At 43.9% G+C, this 25,630-nt stretch overlaps 1 protein-coding gene across 1 annotated transcript; it reads right to left on the bottom strand.

Annotated features, from left to right (window-relative positions):
• Positions 1–13,083: 13,083 nt before the first annotated feature.
• NUF2 (NUF2 component of NDC80 kinetochore complex) lies at positions 13,084–25,468 on the bottom strand. Its single transcript, XM_010715744.4, has 13 exons — positions 25,288–25,468; positions 25,064–25,138; positions 23,833–23,909; positions 23,108–23,169; positions 22,541–22,638; positions 21,876–21,949; positions 20,511–20,607; positions 19,677–19,739; positions 18,997–19,134; positions 18,600–18,740; positions 17,657–17,832; positions 15,756–15,891; positions 13,084–14,078 (listed from the first exon to the last, which is right to left on the bottom strand). Exons 1-13 carry the CDS (start codon positions 25,408–25,410, stop codon positions 13,929–13,931), a joined length of 1,410 nt encoding a protein of 469 aa, XP_010714046.2. The 5' UTR covers positions 25,411–25,468; the 3' UTR covers positions 13,084–13,928.
• Between the last annotated feature and the right edge of the window lie 162 nt (positions 25,469–25,630).

Genomic DNA, 25,630 nt, shown 5'->3' with positions numbered 1-25,630 from the left:
ACAGTTCTTTGGGTTAAACACAGCTTAAGCAGCCAATTTACTAGCAGCAGTGCCCTCCATACAGCATCCTACTGCAGGGAGAGACTCGCCACAGCCATCAGCTTCCAGCTACAAGTCAGCTTATTGTACCAAAGAAAGGTGCCTTCTCCTCCTGACAGCCACAGCTAATCTCTCACTGGCTCATCAGTGAATATTAATTTCTATTGACACGCAGCTGACTTGCAAGTCAACTGGATCATTAACTCAGACCTTTCAGGTAGCAACACTGCAGGATGCTGCAAATTATTTAAGATGCCACCCTGCTCCCTACAGTCCCAATGCAGAGCTCCATCCCAGGACAACTCCATACAAACCTGGGTAACAGCATCTATGACAGCTGGACTGGTGGGACTGCACAGCCAACAGCACGGGGTCTGCCAAAATAACCACACCACATTGATCTAGCCCAATAGCACACTATTTATTCCTCACCTGCTCCAGAATAACAGGACTAATGAAAGACCTCTTTCTGCCAATACAAACATTAATTTTACAAGTCCAGGCAAAAGACTGAGATTATAAGTAAGGATTTGTGGCTCTCCTGAGAGCAGACCGCAGATTTTGGGGGGAGTGAACAGATCCATATTTATCTACAACATCAGAAGGCTCCCATCTTGTCTGTTTCACATCTATTATTAATAAGTATTGGCTATAGTAAATCGATTGAGAACATGCTGCTGCACATCAGTATGCTGTGAATACTGAATCAAGGGGTGTGTGTGTGGTGGGGGGTGATGCACAATTTGCTCTTGCTGCCTTGGATGTCCCACCTGGCCAAGCCCTGGCAGCAGGATGGCTTTAGCATTCTCCTGAAGAAGAGAACAAGTGTCCATCATCGCTGCTGGATGCTCTCATTTGCTTTTTCTCTAGAGAGAAGCAATTTAATTAAAAGCCAAGGTATTTTCAAGCAGTAAGGAATGCTGACATAAGATGCTAATTTACCTGCGCTACTTGCTGCAGACAAATTACGACCTATGGGATCTTACAGAGATTCAGAAAGGGAGCTTGAGCATTTTTAGCCAATTTGGAGTGGAACTGATACAGCTGTTTGTACCCCACCACTGAAAAATACTGCACGGCCCACCTGGACACAGCCAGTGGGCACTGCTCCCATCTGTGCTCCTTCCCTGCAGCACCTTACTTCCATGAGGAGTGCTGTCCAAAAGCACGTCTGGTTCTGTCCCACCTCATTCCCCCAGACACGCAGTCAGAAAGGAGATCCCATCACCTACAAGACCACGACCATTTCATCCTTACACCACCACGGCTGATGCTTTGCTACTTAAGCTTCTCCTCCCACAGGCAGCCAGCAGGGCTAAAAGAACAGCCATGCTGGGGACCAGTCATGAATGAAATTGAGAAGCCTCAGGTTTAAACTGTGGGATACTGGCAGGACACGTGGGGTGAGACCCAACTGCTGATGCAGCCCAACCACACCGTCCTCCAACTGCACACGTTCAGTCCCTCATTTGCCAAAGCCTACCGTCCATGCTCTTGAGGGAGCAACCTTTTTCTTTAAGGAAAGGAAAGCCGAGCTATTAACGGACCAGGTTAAGAGAGGGACACAATGGAGACAAAGTGGCTCTGGAAAAAAAAGAGAGGGGCTCTCCATTTCCAGTTCAACAGCGACCTCTGGTCTCAGCGGGCTGAAGCACACATCGCTTCCCAGCTCCGTGCGGGGACCCTTTAAAACGGATCACTTCGGTCTGTTTTATCTAGGGGGAATAAGGACACGTCTTTCACACGCAGGCAACCACCGTGACCTTCAAATCTCATCAGATGAAGCTAAGGGCTTCACAACCCAAGCCGTTGTTTAAGCATCTCAGGATTTACCTTCTCCAACTTCACTGATATTTAACCAGATGCCAAGAGAGACAAGGACACCTGGCTTCTAAATGGATTGTTTTCAACATACCCCAAGAGGGAATATAGATATATGTGCACTCACACACGCGAGACTCGCATGGAAACTCTTAAACAGAGCCATAGAACCAAGACAAACAGAAAGATGGATGTACTACTAAACACACCAACTGCCCCCGAAGGCGAGGGGAGCTAACAAGTGCTGTATGAGAGTTGCAAGGCAGCGGTGCAGTGCTCAGATAGCACACAGCATATCTGTCTGAACTGTCAAAGGAACAGAAGTGCTTTTGAAACACCGAAAGATCCGTCTCAACACGGGGCATCCTTGGCTACCTCTGCAGATCTCATCTCACATTCCCATATTGCGTGTTATGGGATGTCCAGGACTCTTCTGATAACCCACAAAGCCAGATCACAGCTCTCAGTTACCAGAGAGCATCCTTCCAGAGAGCTCCATAGGAATCCACACAGCAATACCTCCAGCTAGGGCTGCAGAAACCAGCCAAGAGCTCACTTGGAGCCACGTGGTCCTTAGGAAGCTGGCAAGATGCACGACACCTCCAGGTGACCCCTGCATGGGAATGAAGCTCAGCAAGCAGGAATTGAGGCATGCTGAGGCTTCTTGCCTCTTTTGTGAGGATCAGCAGGAGTGTTTTTCCCTCGCTGGGAGGTACCCCTCTACCCCAGCACACCCATACACAGCAGTACAGCTACACCAACCACTCAGATGCTGCAGTGCTCCAGAAGAAAAACGACTGTTCCAAAAAGCCACCACCATTTGAAGGTCTGTTTCAGGTGAAACTAATGCTGCAAAGTGGCAATCTCACACCTCACAAGCTCCAGAGCCGTTTCAAGCATCAGAGGATATAAATAACACAGCACATATCCTAACAGTGTTAGAGCAAACAGCTTTTAGGGCTTCCAGTGACCTCTAGAAAGCCCCACTCCCCTTTTTTTTTTTTTTTTTTTAAATGCACAGACACACAAGATGTTGCTATGTCACTGTGAGAGTTCCTCAAAAAAGCAGCAAAGACAACGAAGATCAGAGGGAACTTAAGCTTAAGACAGATCTATTAAGCAACTACAAAGTGACTGCTGACAAGAGTGTCCTTTGCAAGGTTTGCTGTCTGCTCTGATATGGGAGGGACTGTACAGGACTACGGCCAAACCAACTCCCCACTTGCACAGTGCTTGGGACAAACTTAGGGTCCAGAGACCAGACAAAGGCATAGATTCACAACAGATGAATCTGAGATGCTTGAGTTGGAAGGGACCCTTAAAGGCCATCTGCTCTGCACTGAGCAGGGACACCCACAGCTCCATCAGTGCTCAGAGCCCATCCAGCCTGACCTTGATGTCTGCAGGGATGGGTTACCCACAGCTCTCTGGGCATCCTGTGCCACTGCCTCACTGCTCTTATTGGAATTAACTTCTTCCTTATATCCAATCTAAACATACTCTCTTTCATTCTGAAACAACATCCCCTTGCCCTATCACAGCAGACTCTGCTAAAAACTCTGTCCCCATCCTTCTTACAGCCCCCCATTAGATAATGAAAGGCCACTCCCTCATTTCCCTGGAGTCTTCTCCTTTCAGGCTGCACAGCCCCAGCTCTCAGCCCATCTTCATAGGGAGGTACTCCATCCCTTGGGTTGTTTTCATGGCTCTCTTCTGGTCATGCTCCAACAGGTCCACGTCCATGAAGCTGCAAGTCAGCTAGAAACATGCTGATTATTCCACTCATGTTCATATATGTTACTGCTTAAGTATGTTAACAAACAAAGTGCTTATAGCCAGATACATTACAAAAGGATTCAAGCTCTTCTTTCCCAGTTTGCCTAACCGTTAGCCTGGTTTACCACCACCTTCCCAAAAGCAGACCATACAAACAGCACACAGCACTGCAAAGCATCTCTGTGCTCAGCAGATTTGTCTCAACTCATTTCTGCAGTTGCTTCTTGGACGAGAGCATCGTTAGTCTGTCGATCCCTCTGCTCGCCTCTGTCCTCCAGCTGCAGCCAAGGACTCTGTTAGGTGCCCTCCCCAACCACGGCCATCCTCCAGGTGGTAACAGCCCCAGTTTGGACTCCAACCAAGGGCCCTGAAGCAAGAGCTCAATATCCCATCAGCCTGTCACAGCTCTGCCATTGAGTTAACGTGCTCTGCTCCACTAAAATGCAGGAGCTTTGCGGGGCAGCGGTGCCCTTGTCTCCACAGCCCTCGCCGTCTCTAATGGGGACAAGTTTAGGCACATTAGCATCCATTCAATTTTCAGCGCTCAGACTTTCATAACTCTTCCCATTTTGTCACTCTTAATATTTATAAGGCAGCTAGGAAATGATGGATTTTCCTCCAGACCCCTTGTCATTCACAGTTGCTTATCTCCCGCGTGTAGGGGGCAATCAGCGGATTTATAGCAACCCATAAAAGTTGTTACCAAAAGTACAGTTTCTTTTTGTCTGCGATAATTTCTAATAACTCTTATGCCTGATAGCAATTACTGACAAAAGTCAGCCGCTGTTAATAGAGTTTATCTCAGTTCATCATATATCCTTTGTCAGTGGAAGCATTTTGACAAGCCTGGGGTTAATTAAAACCAAGAAGACAATAAAATACACCTAATCAAACATTACAGGTACAGAAATCAATTAGCAGATTTATGGCACTTCGGAGCCTTCTATAACACACAAAATTCAAAGAAACTGTCAGATCCATCCCCCCAAGACAGTGTAATTGAATTTCTAATTGAAACTATTTTTCAATAGGTAACACGAGCCGCAAAGTTTGATTTGCATTAAAGTGGCATCTGTGGAGGACAGAGAAATCTAAGGAGAAAAAAAAAAACACAACAAAGAAATCCCATGCTGCTCCCAGTAATAATAATTATTATTATTATTTGCATATTTAAAATGTTGCAAAAGCCCTTCAGAAGCAGTAGGGCAGCCAACTCTGTGCTAAGGCAGACCTAGACACTAACATTCTCGTAGAAAGAGTTGGTATGGAGGAGAAAAAGGACCAAAAAAAAGAAAAATGAGTGTTATCTGCCTGCAGCAGGGAGATGGAAGGAGAAAGCCCAGCTCACTGCCCAACCTGGGTGGGAGATTCCTATGCAACAATGCTGTACTTGGTATGTAGGCAGGATGGACAAGGGGTGGCTGCTAACACGAAGCATAGATTTACCATGAGTGAGTCGTGTCCCATCAGCTTGCCTGCCTTTTGTGTTACAATGAATGGTGAGGTGGAAGACGAGGTAGAAAACACAGCCATACCTTGATTTCAGCTGTGTGTTGCTTCACAAGATTGAGGAACAGAACCTGAGCAGAGATAGACGAGCGCGTCTTAGCCTTTCTGAACAAAAATAATGGATAAAAAACAACAGCAAAGAGTAAAACAAGAGCAAAATAGGGCTATCCAGCTATCTTTCCTGTATTTTAAGTAAGACATGGAAAAATGGACATGGCCCTCAAACTCCACAGGGAACCTTCTCACAAGGAGAATGACCACCTGTCCTAGAATCATAGAATCGCCAAGGTTGGAAAAGACCTCTTAAGATCATCCAGTCCAACCGTTCTATCACCAGTATTTGCCACTAAACCATGTCTCTCAGTACAACACCTAGAGATCTCTCTAGAACACAAGATTTTCTATACTGTTGTTCTGCTCATGAAATAGCAAAATTGCTTCTTGGTGTTAACGGGCAAAGTATTGGCAGGTAGGTCCAAGAGTCACATACAGAAGGAAGAGTGGAACTCACCCAAGTGGTGGAGGGGCTCTCTGGCTGTGCAGCACTCCTCCCCAGGGAGCAGTCCAGGTCCAAGAGATGCTCTCCCTTCAGTAGCTTGCCCTTCATTGAGCCTAGGGGGCTTCACCCTAAGTCTACACTTCTGGTTCTGTGGGGAGCACAGGTGCAAACAATCTGCCTGTACTTGCTGGGCCAGCCACAGCCCTTCACCGTGTGCTCAATCACCAGCTCAAGCCCTGACCTAACAGCTTCCCTACAACTGCCAATAAAGACAACTTTTTATCTGGATATCACTCAGAGTGAAATTAAATCCTGCCACGTTTGGGAACTGGTCCATGGAGAGGTGATTAATTCTATCAGATGATCTGGAGGCAACTCACTCCTATTTCCTTTAAGGAGTCCAGAACTCAGATTGCAGACAATTTTTGAGCTCATCCTCAGAATTTCAACACTGCTTCAGGAGCTGTTGAGCAGGACAACTCTAAGGAACCAGCTTCAGCATGGTAGTTGGACAGGATGGTCCCTTCCATCCCTTATGACTCTGTGAAGCAACCTCCTACCTTCCAGGCAGAGGAAGCAGAAGCTAAAGGAGGATAACAAGAACAACACCATCTACCCACACAGGCTGCAGAGAACACAGAGCACCCCAGGGCAGAAGGAAAGCTCAGAGTTGCTGTATTAAGAATAGAAGCCAGTGGAACTGGGAGGATACAGGACACGTCCACTGGGCCCAAGGTTTCACCTGGCCAGCCTACATGCAAGTGTCAAGTGCTGTACCTTATGATTAAGGTTTCCTAGTAATGACTTAATTCTCCCTTACTATAAATGAAGCTGTTTGTCCTCCTTCAGTAAGATTTGTCATTACTTACACCCTAGGTCATGATTTCCCAGTCCTTTCCCATTTCTGGACCAGCCTCTACTTCATCACCAAATGACACAGAGTAGCTGTGTCTCCTCCTCAACACTTGCACGTGATGCTCCTATCAATACTTCCAGGAACAAGATTACTTTTTTTTTTTTTTAAAGGAGCACCACTCCGACTTCTCTGGGAATCACTATGAACCCCAATCCCTAAAGTTAGCTTTTGGTCTGAATTTCATCTTCTTGACTCCCAACCATTCCTTCACTTTGTCTAGATCACCTGAACTCAAAGCCTGCCCCACCAACAGACCGCTGGTGAACTGGCCCCAAAAGCACCTCAAACACATTGTATGGGAACTGCTGAGTACCAACCTGAAGCACTGATTGAGCAGCTGGGGAAAAGTCTGGGTCAGCCCTGGGAGCACAGGTGAAGGCAATTCATGTGCGTGACCAGGAGTGGAGCCTGGCTGCACCTCTCTTAGACCTCAATTAAGGGCTGGCTGCCGCTGGGGAAGGTTGTAACACCTTTCCCATTGTACTGATCTGTCCAATTGCTACACACACGAAGCTATACGTTCCTGTACAAGGCAAGGCACTCAGAGTAGCATTCAGCACATGTTCTATGAGAACGGTTCTTCCTAATGCTGCCTTTACAGGGACATCCTCAAGGGTAACACCAACACCCACTCACCCAGCAGTTATCAGCCTAGGGAATCCCCATGGGTGACCTCTGCTCAAAGGAACGAGTCTGAGAGCACCTTCCCATCCCAACCATGGCTCAATCCCTCCTATCAAGCAGTGCAGACCCCATAAGTCCCAATGGCACAGACCTTCCCACACCCAAAACCCCATACACCCAGGGACACAAAACCCCATAAACCCAGGCAAAAAACTCTTGTCTTTTTTTTTCCCCTCCCATTTCAAAACCATCTGATGGCAGGCTAAGAGTGCCAGCACGGCACACACCAACCAGCTGACACATCTTTCCTGATGCAGGGCAGGACGGCTCAGCCAGAGCTAACACGTGCTCTGCAATATGTTCACTGCTGTTTTAAACCAGGAGATTACACCAGTGCCCCATTCAGAAGATGTCAGGCTGTGTTGGCACACGCTCACAATGTCTTTTTACTCAGTCATTTTCCCCTCAGCCCAAACATTCCCCTGCCAGCATTCTGGCCAGCCACCACACGCTAATCCCTTTCCTGCTTAAAAACCCTCAGCCTGCATACAACACCAGGCAGATTTCTCCCTCGCGTTTCAGCTTTTCACCCATCTACAGGAAGATGCACATAAAGAATGCTTTCCTAACAGCAGCTGCAAATACACCTGTCTCCTCTGCATTTCCCTTCAGAAGTTTGCATCCTTTGACATCTCTGCAGCTCTGTGTTCCTGCTGCCGTTTCGCAGCAATAGATAAGAGAGCTCCACAATCTTGCTCTGCAATGGCAATCACGAGGTTCAAAAGAAAAGATTCCCCCTCCCCATCTTTCTACATTAAAAAAAAAAAAAAAAGCCTGAATCGGAGCTCAGCAGCGCACAAATATTACTCATGTCATTGACACCAAGAAAACGGGAGCCGTGAATAAGGAAATGTTCAAAATGAACACAAGGAGCATTGTTTGCATATCAGAAAAATTAATCTACATAGCCGAGTGTAAGAGCCTGCAATTCAGAAAGCAAAGAATTAGGACAGCCCAGCTGAGAATAATTTTCTAGCCAGTTAATTTAATTGCATAAATCATTCCTTTGTTAGCAATAAAGAGATATAATTAAAATGAGATTGCTTCTCATTTCTATTCTCTGGAAACTAAAGGAATTGATTTTGGGGGAAAGCATTCTTCCAAATACCAGATCGGCAAATTACATTTACCTTTTTAGAAAGGCTAAATTATTTCGCGCTAATATCATGGAGGGTTTAATTAATTATAGATCTGCCATATGATCTTAAAGAAATAATTTACTTAATGCCCACGGAACAGAAGCCAGTGAGTGCGTATCCCTCTGATAGATGGCGTGCAGATTTTTACAAACAGGTCAGGAGTTGAACAGGTGGCTGTCAGGAGGAAGGCGAGGAGATGGAAGACGTGTTGGAAGAGGGGGGGTGGCTCAGTAAGAGCTGATGGTTTAAGCACTGTTCTTATCCGCTCACAAACACTTGGCTTACTGGTTTTTAACCAGTCGTCGTCATCAGATGGGAGCTCTGAGACGTAGCCATCAGCTTAGCACCGAGCTTCAAGCATCAGCCAGCCACAATAACATCACGCTCACGGCAATAGCAAAGGCTTGTACAACAGCCTGCATCGTGCCCAGCTCCTGTGGGTGCTCATTCCCTTTTGCTGAGGCTCTGCCAAGCACCTGCCAGATACAAAGTCAAGTCAGGATGTATTGATGAACTCTCTAAACACACACGGAAACTTCTGGGCAGCACACTCATTGCTGGGGGAGGATATAGAGAACTGCAGGTAAGCTGAGAAAGGAGAGGGCTTTGCACGCAAGAGTTAAACAGCACATAGATTAGATCTCATCATTTGAGATTTCCAGGAAAAGTATTGCGTTGCTATGGAAACCTCAACATAACCTGGGTTTTCCCTCCTTTTGTTTGCAGGGACTTCATTTCCTACAAACATTGGCATCTCCCACTCTCCTCCAGCAGGCCCTGCAGCACGCAAAAATTATTCTTCCGCATGTCCAGTTTTCTCTGCAAGCCTCTCTTCAGTATATTCTGCACCGTCACTGTCGCAACCTGCAAACTCTGCATTTGCAATAAGCGTTGTACAATTCGCTACCCAACAGGAGCTCTTAAAAGTCCTTGCTCTACTTCTGCTTTGGGAGCAAGGGAAAAAAACCTAGCGGTAATAAAACTGAGCCTTCCTGGGCTTCATTCAAGGAGAAACCACATCTACAACCTCCCTTCTTCCAGCATGAGGGATCTGAACCTAGTGATCATGTTTTAGCATCTGCAAGGACCTGTCCCACTTTAGGCACTGCAGGTGCTACCTCCCAAGTTGCAATGACTCTACCCAGAAGTTGCCCATGTAGAAAATGGGGCCAAACTTAACTGGCAACATACGATCCCTAGAAATGGACTTGAGCATTTGCAGTAGGATCAGGCAACCACATCAAAGCAAGGAACACAAGGTCGGGTGGATTCTTATCAAGGGAAATACCTGATGAGAAGTCAGCATTGCTAGCAGATAGTTGCAAAGAATTGCGTAAAGGCAGTGAAATCAGTGACAGCTTAGAAGGGCTATTGCAACTTACCTGTCATTCTGCCTCTTTTGAGCTGTCAGCACCTTATGGCAAAGAGCATCTCAGACCATTATAGCTACAGAACACAGAGAGCCAACCCTGATTCTGGCTCATGGGCACCACAGAAGCAGAAATGACATAAGGCGGTAAACAAAGCATGGGGGAGCCTGATCCAATCCCCCAGATCACACACACAAGAGCTGAAAACTTGGTCTCTACTTTGCAAGATATCAAAAGTTCTTAAAAAGTAAAGAGGTTTTCCCTTTTCCCTTTTAGCTCTAGAAAACAAAGTGGGTAATCAAACAGGGAAGTGACCACTACGCGTAGGTTTTATTACGTCCTTTCTCCAGACCAGCTCTTCTTTCGGCAGCAGAAAGGGCCGATCCTCAGATGCAAGCACCGGTCCTTACCTGCTCAGCGCACCGAGCCGCACAGCTCTCCTCCCGGCGCCGCGCACTCAGCCGTTCCTCCCCAGCTTCCCTGGCGGAGCGGGCACAGAACGGCGCTCCCTGCGCCGACAGCGCCACCACGCGGCCGAGCGCCGCACTGCAGCCAGAGTGGTTAGGGGAGCCCTGCGGGGTACCGCCCCAGCTTTGCAACAACGCTGCCCTGCTCGCTCTGGCCGAAGAGATCTTTTCCAGCAATAGATACACACACATGCTATTCTAAAGTGACAGAATCTCACTTGTACTGCTTTTTCTACTTGCAAAGAAAGCAAAGCTGGTTTCAGTCCTTCAAGAAATTGGAACAAACTCATGTTCTCCCTCTAAGTGCATCCAAGGAGACATCTACCTGCCTCTTCTAATAGCTGGTGGCACGCATCAAAGACACTCACGAGTAACAGGAGCTTCAAGCAGCCCAAATACATATATGTTCTGGGTATTATTTCTTCTTACAAGCTCAGGTGTATATTTTCACCTCTGTGCTCACATACAGCACTCCCTCAGTAGTATAGCAGTATTTCAACTTGGCTGATCTACTCCATACCTTCTCATCAGCTCAACAGTCCACTGGAAAGATCCCTCCTTCCTTCCAATTTTACACTTTAGCAAACACATCTATGATGAAAGTAAAGTATATTTCAATCCGGCATTAAAGGAGAGGGCACGTATCCTGATGTACACATTTATAACATCAGCAGGTTTCCTTCTTTCAAGGAGACCTGTAGGGAGCAACAGACAGACTTTTATAGAGAAAGGAGCAAAGTAGTGTAAGAAAGAAGGGTGAATTGGGAAAGAGAGCTACAGTAATAGTAAAGTAAAGACAGCAGCATCACTTAAGCTGAGAACTTTGCTGAGAGAGCTGCAACAAACCATTCCTGTCCAGGCAGACAGCCAGAATTACTCAGTGCCACGTTCACCAGGTGGGAGACACTGCACACACATTGCCAGACTACCAGGCACTCACATGGAGCAAATATGCCCAAGTTACACATTGGTTACAAGGTTAGAAGTCAAGAAAATTCCAATGGTTCACGTTATACTTTGCACTCAATGTCTGGTGGCAAATATACACGTGCAGTCAGTATTTTCGTACTGGTCATGATTTCACCCTGAAGTAATTCATGTATTAGGGATAGGATGCCTGACAACTTATATCTAGCTGAAGGATGAGCACAGGGAGCAGAGACAGCATCTCTTCAGAAGGCTGTGACAAGGCTGCTGTTTTAAAGAATGTTTCCTTGTTACTTACAAAATAATGTTAATAATTAAATGCATTTGAAACTAGTGAGCAGAAAGTCCATTAGCCTAAGCCGTACAGTGCAATGTTGCTATGAGCTTTATCTAGTATATGAATTTGAATTATGAATAAATATGAATACATAGCATAGAATTGAAATACACCAGTATATGAAATAGTGGAAGCTATGCTAAGGCACGTGGAAAACAGGGAGGTGATAGGGGATCACCAGTGAGGCTGCACAAAGAGTAGATGCCCCTCTGCTCCCTACTGGTGAGGCTTCACCTGGAATGCTGCACCCTGATGCGGAGTCCTCAGTATGGGAGAGATGTGGACCAGCTGGAGCACATCCAGAGAAGGGCCAAAAATGACCCAAGGGATGGAACACCTCCCTGTGAGGACAGGCTGAGAGCTGGGGCTGTTCAGCATAGAGAGGAGAAAGCTTCAGGGAGACCTGAGAGCAGCCTGTCAGTATGTACAGGGGCTGTAAGGAAGATGGGACAGACTCTTTAGCAGGGTCTGCTGTGATGGGACAAGGGGAAATGGTTTCAAAGTGAAAGAGGGGAGATTTTGATTGGATATAAGGAAGAAGTTTATTGCAACAAGGGCAGTGAGGCAGTAGCACAGGATGCCCAGAGAGCTGTGGGTGCCATCCCTGCAGACATCAAGGTCAGGCTGGATGGGCTCTGAGCATTGATGGAGCTGTGGGTGTCCCTGCTCAATGCAGGGCTGTAGGACCAGATGGCCATTAAGGATCCCTTTCAACTTGAAAGATTCTATGACTCTACTGTACTATATATGAAAAAAAACCCTCAAACTATGAATATAAACAGTGCCATGCCAAGCTGAACAGCAGTTACTAGTAGTCTATTTTCACAAGCAGGCCCTAGGGAAGGCTACATAGGTCTCATTCCACTAAGTCTAACCTCTCCAGTTTCTTCTGTCAGCTTCACAATACGTTTGTCTCTTAATTTGCTTATTTTAAAAAGACTAGTATGAAATTAAGGAGTCTTGCAAGTTTGATTTAGGCTTTGGCAGAAGGTTATAGGCATTTAGACAGATGTACTGCTAAAAGCAACAAGCAAAAAAGAAGATTTTTTTAAATGTCACTGCCCTCTTGAGGGAAATTGAGTTGTAGTGCCTTAACAAAGCCATTCTTCCTGCACTGCTATTCAGGTCACACCAGAACTCCCCCCACTGCCTTGCTGTATGGTTCAAGATGAGCATTAGCTCCTGAAAGGCAGCAGGTAGCTTCACAGCTGGGAATCACTTATCTCTGGATAAAGCATAGCTTTGGTTATGTTTTGCTTATAGGTATTTTGGGGACAACTAGACAACCCCTCTGAAGCCACAAGAGCCTACTGGAAATACATAAACTTGTCCCTGGAAACCAGTAGTTTTGTTTCTCCATGAATTGCAGCTTTTATTTTACCCAACAGCTGTTGTCAGAAAACCTCTGAGAGCAAGAACCAGAACCTAGCAGTTACTTTGCCCTGCACTTCCTAATCTCTGGGCTATACAGGCTTATTCACAGCCTGGTAGAGCATTGATTTTCAACCTTTTGGCTTGCCTGGGCTGCAATGAGTGAAGAGGATTTGTCTTAGGCTCTGTGTACTCTTCATGAGGGGAAAACTCAGTAGTACACATTCCTACAAATATACAGACCAAGTTTTATTTACCAGTTGGAACACTTCACAGAGCCAGTTGAAAGAGTGGAGAGGAGAAGCATAACAGAGCATTAGGGTTAAACATCCTTATATCAGCTATTTTAAAAATTGACATTAATTGAAGCAATTGGAAAGCATTCTCAAAACACTGTGGCAAACTAAGTGCCATTACAAGTTAAGCTACAGATATTCATTCTGTCTGGGGGTTTGTCTGTTTTTTAAAAGGACTGAGCACCCAAACATGGACTTGAATTAACCCAGATGAGGACCCAATACCACCAAGAGCATAAAAAAAGTTCTAGCATCAAGTTAACACAACTGTACCTCTGAAGCTATACCCTTAAGGGTTCACCAGTCACCAACGTTCATGACCAGGAAAATTGGTATTTACATGGAAGCCCTATCAGGATTTAATTCTAATTCAGTCACTAATTCAGCTATTACTGCCTTATCTTGAACACTGTGTCCACTCAGGCTGGCCCAAAGTGCCAGGTCATCCAAGATTAACATTGCCAAGATAGTTTCTTTCTAGAAAAAGCAGAATTTTGTCTCAATATTAAACCATTTGGTGTTAGCAAGACTTACTTACATTATTAGTGCTAAAAACCAGGTACTGGCCAAAACCATACAGACAGGCTAAACTGAGCACTTTCTTACCTCCAGTAGCAAGCTAAGAACACCACAATCTGTCTGAAAGTTAAATATGTTCTGTCATGGCTTTTGAGAAAGCTGTTTTTTGCCTGGGATAACCCCCCATCTCACACAAAGCACAAGTTGCTGAGTTCAGATATGAAGATAAACAGAAGAGGAACACAAGTGAAGGCAGGTCTAAGAACTACTTCCAGGACTCTGAACTCTAAGCAGTCCCTTCTGCAGTTCAGCAATTTTATCTTCTCTTGAGGCTGCATAATTCTTTGCTGTCTTTATGAGAGAATCGTGACGCTTCTCCAATCCAGCCTTCAGGTTTTGGTATATCTCCTAGGAAGGCAAAATGAAACAAAACCACACACAACTCCATCAGAAAAGTTCAACTCTTATAAAGCATAAACCGTAAGCAAGAGAGGTCTCATGCAATTTCAAACTTATTGCTTCCTTGGTATACAGAATACAGGAAAGTTACAGAACATCCTAAGACAAGAGCAGCCACAAGCAAAATCCCAGTATTACCATCTGTTGTATAACTCTGGTGCTCACAACACTAAGGCTGTCAAACAGAAGCACAATATTCACACTGGTGCAGATTAACACAGAATGGAGCAGTATCACTAAGACCTCTGTCCTGCAGAGAAGGACCTGGGAGTCCTGATGGATGAAAGGCTTAACATGAGCCAGCAGTGCGCCCTTGTGGCTTGGAAGGCAAATGGGATCCTGGGCTCCATCAGAAGAGGGGTGGCCAGCAGGGACAGGGTGGTGATTGTCCCCCTCTACTCTGCTCTTGTGAGACCCCATCTGGAGCACTGTGTGCAGGTCTGGAGCCCCCAGAACAAGAAAGACAGAGAGCTGTTGGAGAGGGTCCAGAGGAGGCCACAAAGATGATCAGGGGACTGGAGCACCTCCCATACAAAGACAGGCTGAGGGAGCTGAGCTTGTTCAGCCTGGAGAAAAGACGACTGCAGGGTGACCTCATTGCAACCTTTCAGTACCTAAAGGGAGCCTACAAACAGGAGGGGAGTCTACTCTTGGAAAGGGGAGATAACTGCAGGACAAGGGGAAATGGTTTTAAGTTGAGGGAGGAAGATTTAGGTTGGATGTCAGGGGAAATTCTTTACAGAGAGAGTGGTGAGGTGCTGGAACAGCTGCCCAGAGAGGCTGTGGATGCCCCATCCATCCCTGGAGGTGTTCAAGGCCAGGTTGGATGGGGCCCTGGGCAGCCTGGGCTGGTATTAAATGGGGAGGTTGGTGGCCCTGCATGTGGCAGGGGGGTTGGAGATTCATGATTCTTGAGGTTCCTTCCAATCCTGGCCATTCTGTGACCTCTGCCCCTGTGACTACTACAGCTGTCCTTCCAGCACAGACAGCACTTCAGCACCAAACAAATAGAAGATGATGCTACAGGCTGACTGCAGTCCCTTACTCCTAACCCACCAGGATTTCTGCCTTTCTAGAACTGACCTGGACAATCCTCCTCCTGAAACTGCAGGAAGAATGGGTTTGCGACATGGCAAATGTTCCTTTATTTAAGGAAGACTGTCAAGAGGTTACAGCATTGCTTGTCACTACAGCATGAAGGTAAGGCCTCAAGGAATAGGTCCCAATGGCCCAACTGCTTAGAGCTGGAAGGTTTGTGATACAGAAATGGACATCACCAAGTATCTGGTACAGATATACACGGAAAGACAAGTTCAGTTTCATCTCTTAAAGTACTGGGCCATCACATCATTCCAGAATCATTTCCCAGGTTTGCAAAGCCCATTTCTTCCACACACCACATATAGCATGCAAACACATTGCAAACAAATCCTAGCATCACAGCAGAACCATAAGCAAGTGCTCTGTCTCACTATCCACTCAAACCAACACCTGCTCAGTTTACTTGTTTTTAAGGCTGACAAGAATTATTTTTTATCTGCACAGACCAAGCTGAATATCAATTTCCAGACTACCAAACAATTTCCTTTAGAAGATAAACAAATAAATAAACCCTACACAACTCACTTTAGCTTTCGTTTCCTCTTTTTCAGCATTCTCATTCAGTTGCTGGATTTTGAACCTCGTCTGCTGGATTTCCTTCTGAATCGCTGTCACTTTATCATATACAGCACCCCTCTTCTCCTGAACTCTGTTAAAATACCTAAAGGAGAGAGAAAAAAAAATTAGTACTGAACTACTCAACCAATTCCAGATTAAGCTTAACCCCCCCAAGCCAAACTTGTGTTTGATTAGCACGAGAAGTGCAGTTTCTGGAGACAATACTGCAAAGAGTTTACTTGCTCTGAAAGTACAATTAGGAAACGTGGATACTTGTCTAATCCTCCATCTAGAATAGTACAGATACAAAAACAGAATTCAAAATTAAGTTACAGGAATCCATTGAAGCCCCTCAGTTGCTGTCATTCAAAACTGCAATTACTCCAATAGAACTGACTCAGCTGAAGCCTGCTGACAGCTGGACACCGCATCTTTGAGCCTTTGTAGTACAGATGTGAGTAGAGAGCCTGGGCTGAAGGCCAGCACAGGCCTAGGACCCAATGTAGGAGTCTGAAAGCAACACAGTTGCATTTGGTGTTTCAGCACAACTGAAAGTCACATTCTCCTCAGCTTCAGAGCCCCATATTCCATCCACCTGTGAACATTATTTCCAAATCCTTCCAAGCTTGCAGGTGAATTTAGCTAGCTCCAGCTGTAAGCTGCCATGTAATCAGCAGTGTTACTGTGGGAACAGGAGATCTGCAGAAAACACTTAACACTTTATACTATTTGCACAATAATTACAGATGGAACTGTAGCAGCTGCTTTCTCTGAAGATTGAGCTGAAATCATTCAAACTTAGTGAAAGCATATTTATATCTTTCTACCTCAAGGGAACAGTGAGGACACATTTTCTTACCCACTGGTGAAAACTTGTTTTCAAATCAAGGCAACCTCCCTTTCTCTCTTTCTTATCAAAGCATCTAATTTAAATACTCAAGGGAAATATCTAACATTAGAAACAGATAAATTAGCAGCAACATTTAGTACAGAGGAGCATTAGGCTATTATTTTCATTCTTTAATTAAAAGCTACTTTTTCATCCAATCTCCCTTTAGCTGATACACTGCCCTACATGAAGAGCAGAGGCCTAGGAATCTTGCTGCCTTTCTGCACCACGGTGACTTAGCTTTTTTTTTTCCCCCCACATCAGTGAGAGTGGAGTCTTTCTTCCACCTTATTTAAGCTACCTCAGCCAATAATTTTCCACATCCCTTTTCCTATTAGTGTACAAAAGTGTTATATAACGAGCTTTCCTTACCACAGCTCAGCACAGTGAACATCAGGGAAGCCATGACCTTACAACGCCACACTTTGCTACTGCAGAAGTGACTGCTGTGCTGTAAACACTGCTCTGCAACTTGCCTTCAGCATACAGTAGAAAGAGAGATGGGCTAAGAGGCTTTGATCAAATGACACTTTTGTTTTAGAAGCATCATGTCAGGATAATGCTCCTCTGAGATACGAGCCCTATTTCCCCATGGGTCTTGAACATCTTTGATAATGAGCAAAAGTGGCAAGGGAAATTATGAAAAATTCATGAAAGGCAAATGGGGCTTTGTTGAAGTCTGATAAGTTAGAAAATTATCCCAATGTGACATTCTCTTTAAGAAGATAAAAGAATCAAGAATAAGCATTATAAATTAAATTAGCGATCCAATAAAAGAATTGCTGTCAAGTCACATTGCAATTATTGATTTGAGACCCCAACTCCCTGCCTGCAGCACTACTGGTCTTCATACCAAACTATCCCACATCACTCATTTTCCTCTTAGTGCTAAGCTACATGTTTATACCAGGCGTGAACGTTGGTAGCACATAACGAAGACATAAAGCAGCATCAAGCAGAAACATCAACTCATCCTTACTCAAATACAGTGTGCTTATATTGCTCAACATCTTCACGCTTCTTTTTTATCCTTATTTCAGCTGTAGACAGCCTCTCATGTTTTGCAGTGACCAGTCTCTTCAGGGACATTTCATCCGTCTTCCCTTTCTTCAGCTCGATTTGAGCGCTCTCAAGCTGGTCTTCCAGATTCCTGACCTACAGTATGTAAAAAGCATTGAAACAAACCAAAGTGGGGGAAATAATCAGAATGATAAACCATGTTAGAAGTTCCCTAAGATTAGAACAGTCTTCCTGCTTTTTAAAGATCAGATAGCTGACCAGCTCTCCTTACTATATCCCAGTTTATCTAATTAGAAATACATCAGAACGAACAAGTTACTATTTGTATCATTTTTAGAAGCTACTGTGAGTTCTGCTGTAGCTCTTAGGCTATGATTTTTTTTAACATGTCATACAAATAACTTAAAAGACTATGCTGTTTTTTTTCCTAAATGCTCCTAACAACTGCATTCTCACAGTGTAGTAGTAACTAGCAAGGTACTTTGTGACCAGCACCTCACCAGCAGAAGTTTAGTTTAGTAATATCAATAAACTAAAAGCTCAAGAGATGAAATAATCTTGAATAACAGTTTATTTGCTCTAATTTCAGCTCTATATGCAGAAGAAAACATCTCACTTCCATTCCTCTTCCATCATTTCCTGCTATCAACCCCAGATAGCAATTTTAGGTCAGGTATCTATGGCAACAAAGCTTGTGACTAATAAAAGTGGCCAAAAGGACATTAGTGACACCAGCAAAGAGCAGCTATGTTTTACTGATGTTTCCATAATGAGGTTTTAAAGTGATCCAAATTCTTTTTTTTGTGGTCAGATAGGAGAAGAGAGCAGATGTTTATTAATGACTCAACTCGGACTGACATTAAAAGTTCTCCCTAACCAAGTTTAACTTGGGTAATACAAACCTCTGATAATACAGTGGCCAGTCGTTCCACATTTGCTGCCTGTCTTTCCATCTTCTTCTGATATAACTGCACCTCCAATTGGCACGATGGCAGAACTTCAACCAGGTCTCGATAACCTTCGTATTTCTCAATAACCTCTTGCTTTAAAAAAGAAGGAGTAGTAATAGCAGAGTTCAGCAGTTATGTCAACACTGTATCATGTACATTGACTTACGCCCATTTCTTTCTTGTTAGCATTTGGAAAACCTGGTCTAGTGGAAGTGGCACAGGGGAGTGTGGAAATAGATAATCTTTAAGTATAAGTTACTCAAAAACTAGTTTAAGACAATGGAAGTTCAGTAAGATGCACTTTTAAGTTTAATATCTCCTCACGTGGAGGAAGGGAAAAAGATCTCACCTTGGATTTCTTGAGTTTCTTAACAGTCTCCTTCATTAGTTCCTTATAATTCTTCAATTCCTCTGGACTCTCCACAATTTTTGATTTCAGCTGCTCTTGTTCTTCTTTCAAAGTAGCCATTATCACTTTAAGTTCATTCTAGTTACAAGGACAAAAGAACTTTTGGTCATTTAAGTTGCCAATTGTGAAGAGGAATTGTGAAGAATAGTTTGCATGATCTCACGACCAGACAAATTCTTTTCTTTAAGTCACTCCTTCTTAGGAAGTCCTTTAAAAAAAAAAAATTCCTGTGAACATCAACATTCTCAAAATGATTAACAGTCCACTTTGCTCCCTGAGCACACTCAGTGGTACAGCACTGAGTTGTAAGAGCAGTATTTAACCCAGTGCTTCACAGAACACCTGCCAGCTACTACACATGGTAAGCAGCTCTCTCCTTCAGAGCCCCTCACCTAGGGCAACTCAGGCAGTCACTGCAGGGTTTCAAAGTCAGCTGTGATGCTCACATAAAAGAGCAACACGCTTCCCATGGAATGAAAGTGAAGCAGTTCTTAAACGATAAAGAAAAAACACAACTAGTAATCACATGAACATCAACTAGCTCCAAGAATAATCTAACCTTACAAAGATTATCTATTAATTGAATTAACAAGCTACAGCCTACACAGAGCCATACTCACCAGTTTTCGGGTCCTCTCTGTAATATCTGACTTCTTTTGTGAAATCACTTCTTGCAATGCTGCCTAAGGGAAAAGAAAAAACAAACTGAAATAAAATTGAAATAAACATCTCTACAGCTACTACCTCCTTTGTCCTTCTATTAGACACGTCTATGAGATCTCACTGATTGTTTCTTCGGTGCACCAAGACTAGAATACAAAATTGTAGTCTAATTGCACTAACAGAAGGCCCTCCAACTGTAGAAGTCAAGCCCACAGTCAACAGTATTCATGGCAGAAACCTGACTTACAGTAACATCCAAAAAAAAAAAAAGCCTAACCACATTCTTTTTCTCTCTCTCTCCCCAACACAGCTGAAGAGGATACCTATGAGATCTTAAGGGCAAGCTGCCACTGCTGGGCAGTTATCCCATTCTGTGATCAACTCTGCTCCTTTGTTAGCCATTCCACTGGGTGACCTTTCTAAAGCCTCCTGTCACCTGCCACGGCTCATCTCCAGTTCTCATTCTTAAAATTCAGGAGGAAGAGAAAACAAAAACTTAGAGAGAACAACAATATGTGGATCTTCCAAGTCACGGCAATAATGTATTTCAAAAAGAAAGAGCCACATACATTTCTGTGTTCTCTAAATCTGATTTCATGCATGTTTTACATTCCTTACAGGTAATGCTAGAGATTAGACAGGACTTAGCGTTGCAATAACCATTTATGATTTAAACCTGAACACTCTTCTTTATTCTCTGTATGAGACAAGGAACAAAATAAAAATCAACAGAAATAGTGCTGATCAGAAGCCTTGGCACCAGTTCAGAGAAATATACAAAGAGATCATACTGTTTTCCGACGATAGTCATGGCTTAGAAGTTGCTCCAGTTCTTGAATGTCATCTGACAGTTGCTTGAACTCTGCTTGCTGTTCAACTGGAACAGTGCTAAGCAAAAAACAAAAGACATTGGACAGTTTCAGCATCATCATAATCAGGTGAGAGTACAGCAGATGAAACAACCTCTTTCTCCGAAGGCTTTACAGCCAGCAACATCATGGATCAGGTCAAAACAGTCTCAAATTAATACAGCTTATTTCCCCGGGCTTATAAAGCTTTGTAGGCAAAACATCATCTAAAGAGCTAGTTCAGAAATAAGTGGTACAGGTTAAAATAGGACCATATATTTGATGATAACATTAAATACAAATGTGCATGAAAGAACACTTCCACCAATTTTGCTTGGAAGTATGAAACCTGTGTATTATTATGTGCCAGAGGAACAGTTCGTATTGAGATAGAACTGTAGCTAGCTAGAGAACCTCCTGCCTTGCACATACTGAGAGCAGTTATCAGCAAAGAAGCTTTTGGCTTTGAAAGCAATCTTGGGAACTAGGCGTCTTTTTAGCCTATAACCTACAAGCAAAACAAAACTTAATGGTGCAAAGGCGTAGGCAGTACAACTAAACTGCCTGAAACAGAGAACGGGGCAAATCTGTCAAATAACTGAGGAATGCAGCTTCATCCATCCATTAAGTTCATCTTTAACTTCCTAGAGCTATATAAGCAATAAAGACAGATCACTAAAAACAAACTATAACATCAAGTTCCTCTTTAGTTCCCCCAGTACACAAACCAGAGTATCTTCTCAAAGCAACTACACAGTCCCAAAGCCACACTGATATTTCCTGACAGCAACCTTTCTAGCTTAGTGCCATCAGAACTACCTCTGTAACTAAGTGCAACACAAAGACATCTCTGTACTTTCTGGTTTATTTCCCAAGGAGGCCAACCAGCAGCAAAGTTAGACAAGTGCCAAAGGAGAAGTCAAGCCTGCTCAAATTAAAGACTCCTAAAGGAGCAGAATTGGGCGTATAAATATTTTTCTCCTTATTATATATAATAATATATATATTTTCTCCTCTATAATACACATGTGGATGCATGTGGTGAGGGTTCAAAATGGAGGAGAAGCTAGTCAGATGAAAGAACAATAAAAGAAAAACAGGCTACAAATTCCACTCCCATTAACAAAGATTAATCAGTGTCTTGATCTATTGCATCCACACACTTAAGTTCTGCCACCTATAGCATTCTAGTCTCACAAAAAAAAAAAAAAATCATATTACTGAACACAGTCACATCTCTTATAGACTAAAAGGAACTTCATCTGCATCAGATGGAAAGATCCTGGGACCTTCAGTCCTCGTACTCACTTTAGCTTCTCCAGCTTCATTTCTAACTCCTGATTTGCTGTCTCCAGTTGTTGGTGTTTCTCCATAGCAGATTTCTGCAAGTTAAACATTCAGAAATTTTTGTTTTAGAAGAGTAGTTTCTCTTGAGTCCTATGAGGCCCCTGCCCATCATTTCACATGACGCGCACAATCTCTGAACTACTGAGATATTCAGAAAGAAACCACCTGCAGTTCTAGCTTCAACCCAACGATCACTACATCTATATTTTCTCCAAACAATTGGAGGTGTCAAATCTTCACTTACAAGGCTGAACTACCAAATAAGTTACTGGAGAAAAAAAAAAAAAAAAAAAACCTCAGCTGACAACTTAAGTAGTAACTCAGCCATGCTACCAAGCAGAAACCTTTACAGTGTCAGTGAGTCCAGCCACTCATTCTTCTGAACTGACATGTTTCCCTAAGGGCATTACAAAGTTCTACATGGAACCATTTACATTAGTTGTGTTTGTTTGATGTGTAATGTACCTGTACAAGAATTTTTAGCAAACGGGTACCTGCTTGTATTACTTGCTATATTTAAGATTCTCAAATTACTTTAGGATGCTGTTGAAAAAACACAACCTTTATGTTCCCAACTGTAGGTTGACATTAAGTTACTTCAGTAAGCATGTGGAAAAACAGCTTACATAGCTCAGCTGCAGCTCCAAGTAGGCCTCACGTCGGCATTCTCTGAAATGCACAAAGTTGAGAATGCCACTCAAGAAGCGAGCTGTCCTCTTTGCCTCTGAAATGGAAGTTAGAAACCATCACTACTTCTGTCTCTGCACACATTGTAATTGCTTAGAGAAAACTGGGCAAAGCATAATTTGGAGGAGAGATAGAAATTGCAAGAGAATATGTATTAGCTCTTCCCCTGCTCACCTTGTAAAGACTTCACAGGCTGAAAGAAAAGCAACTATGAGCTTACAAGGTCTCAGCAATCCTATGCAATTTAACAAATTAAAAAAATGGCACCTAACAGAAAGATCAATAAAATACAGCCCCGCTGGGTTAGCCTACTAAAGCAGTAAGATGGAGAGCCACTCATTAGAATCATCTTGTCTAAAGACCACCTGTAAGGTCAGATGAGCAGCTGGTGGGCAGGGACAGATCTCCATAACAGGTGCCCACTGGCTGGGTCTCACAAAAGAGTCTAGATAACAAGCAGTGGCCACCAGCCCAGGAAACACAAGGCTTACAGTGCATTTGCTTACTTGGATTTATAACATCAGAAATTTGAAAATCATTAACCCGGCACACTGGAAGGAAGCGCTCCCTGCAAAGAAACAAAACATTATCTTCAGTGATTATTACTCAGTTTTTGCACTATATACATACACTAAAACCAGATAATGTCCTCTTGTTGCAGAGCACATGCACAGCAGACACACAGCAACAATAAGCCTCGGGAGAATAATACAGTAAGACTACTGTGCAGATCAGCATTAAAAACCTGTATTCTTACAGCACTTCTTAGGATTTCTATACACTCACCTGCAGAGCAGCTTAAGAGATTCCTTCACTTAACTGAGGGAGTCAATTCTGCCACTAAAACAAAAACGAAGCTACAAGAGTAATGCTCACATCACTTCAACAGATACATCTAAACAGAATTGAGACAAATACCTAGGATTCTTCTGCTAAGTGCGATAGTGAACTTCAACTTATTAGAAGTATTGGAGTTTTTTGTTGTTTTACTTTGTTTTTTTTTTTAAATAAAATTATCCTCTGCACGACTCAACTATATTTAGCCTCCTAACACATTCATTTTGCCTGCTTGGAATTAAACTCTATTACCACGCTGCTGTCTCCTGTTCACCTGAAGACTGTTTTGCTCAGAGACAACAAGTAGTGGAACCAACCACCAGAGGCACAGAGCCCCACTGCTTCTAGTAATTCCCTATAAACATTCCATTTACGAGTGCTATCTTGTACTTACATATGAATATAGAGATTACAAACAGGTAGAAAGCCTTCAAATATCTGTGGGTACACTATATCAACGTTGACCGGCATCTGAAAAGTAAAGAGAGCCAATACATAACTAGAGTGCATTTACAGGAGAAAACACAAGTTTGTTCCCACAGTGCAAGATCATTAAAATTAGATGAGGACTGTCCGCCATAGATGGAAGACACAAATCAAGAGGCAGAAGGATGCTATCAAGTTAGCAGATTATTTTCAGTATCATTTTTGGCTGGCCAAGACAGAAAAAGCTAACAGTAACTAAAGCAACAACGTTACAAGCACTCAAATTCTATTTAAATCCATTTTTTTGTTTAAAATGGGAACAGGGCAGTCTCTGCATTGTATGCCTAACAGCAAGACAACAGTCTTTTTCTTTAAGCACTTAAAAATTTTAAAAAAAAGTGAATTTCAGTGAAGAACTCATAAGGAAAAGGCAGCAGTACCCTGTCACTTTTCCTGATACTTTAAACCCCACAATACAATATCCCAGCTGATGTTATTTTCTGAAGAACTAAGCTGCCACAAGCACGTATCTTCCATTTTAATTTATCTAAAAACAGCATGAGGCAATAGTATTAACTCTCACTTTCGTAGAATGAATCATAGAACGGCCTGGGTTGAAAAGAACCACAATGATGTTCTAGTTTCAACCCCCTGCTATGTGCAGGGTCAGCAACCAGCAGCCCAGGCTGCCCAGAGCCACATCCAGCCTGGCCTTGAATGCCTCCAGGGATGGGGCATCCACAGCCTCCTTGGGCAACCTGTTCCAGTGCCTCACCACCCTCTGTGTGACTTTCAGGAATCCATTCCTGTCTAGCAGAAACAGCAGATAAATGAAGTGTTAATCAGCAAGATATCAGTTAGCCTAGACCACCAACTGCCCTTCACCCTGCTTTCCTCTCAGTTAACAGAGTAGAAGTGATTAACATTAAAAGCAACATTTGCTTCCCCTCTAACCCAGTGAAAGGTCCTTCTAAGAGACCCTCATCCAGCCATGGTCAAAGCCAGATTCCCAGGAAGCCCATATGGTTTTTTTACAACATATATAAACATTTATTACAACATACATAGAGTATATATAAGAGTATACCGCTTGTCATTTTCTAGTGAGGTGATAAAAGGGAGATTTGACATGATTTCACTGGGAAAGCACAGTTCTTTTCTCTTTTCACATCTCCTTACCCCTGCCAATGCATACATACCATGTAGAAATGCTCCAGACGGATCCCATACACCTTCTGCAGAATTCTTATGAAAATCATGTGCAAAACTTCAGGCTGAGGGAGCAAAGGGCACAAATTAGCATTAAAATACAGCTAAAGGAATTAGCAGCTCTACTAATGAATACGGCAGTGCCCTAACACAGTGCTTTCTGGTCACGGGGCGCGCGGCGCAGCCCCGCAGAACGTTGGAGGCCCTCACACACCTTGAGGGTGGCGAACAGGTCGGCCTTGGTAAGGTTGCGGGCTTCGGCTCCCACCAAGACGTGGCTGCGGAGATAAGCGACGATATCATCCGGGCTGTAGCGGGGAAAGGTGAGCGCCTCCATCGCGGCACCAACCACCGCTCCGCGCGCCCGCTTCAATCTGGCGGGCGCGCCGCGCGCGTCACACGTCCGCCCCGCACTGGCCTATCAGCGGCGGCGCTGGTGGAAGGAGGGCGGGACTTCGTCAGGCTCCGCCCCCTGGCGGCCGTTAGCCGTTAGGGGGCGGGGCCGGCTGAGGCGCTGAGGGGAGTGGCGGGAAGGGCGGTGGCTGCTCGGCTGGGGC

The sequence above is a fragment of the Meleagris gallopavo genome, chromosome 10 (assembly GCF_905368555.1).
Source record: "Meleagris gallopavo chromosome 10, MGAL_WU_HG_1.1, whole genome shotgun sequence".
NCBI classification, from domain to species: Eukaryota; Metazoa; Chordata; class Aves; order Galliformes; family Phasianidae; genus Meleagris; species Meleagris gallopavo.
Note: the sequence above shows the minus strand (reverse complement) of the source record. Positions and strands in the feature narration are given on the sequence as shown.

Bases quoted from the DNA above. Each gene is read 5' to 3' on its own strand.
- NUF2 (XM_010715744.4), bottom strand. From the start codon at position 25,410: ATGGAGGCGCTCACCTTTCCCCGCTACAGCCCGGATGATATCGTCGCT. The intron at 25,139-25,287 runs GTGTGTGAGGGC...TTGCTCCCTCAG, and splicing joins ACCTGTTCGCCACCCTCAAG to CCTGAAGTTTTGCACATGAT. The intron at 23,170-23,832 runs GTAAGTACAAGA...GTTTCTTTGCAG, and splicing joins TGTAATCTCTATATTCATAT to GGAGCGCTTCCTTCCAGTGT.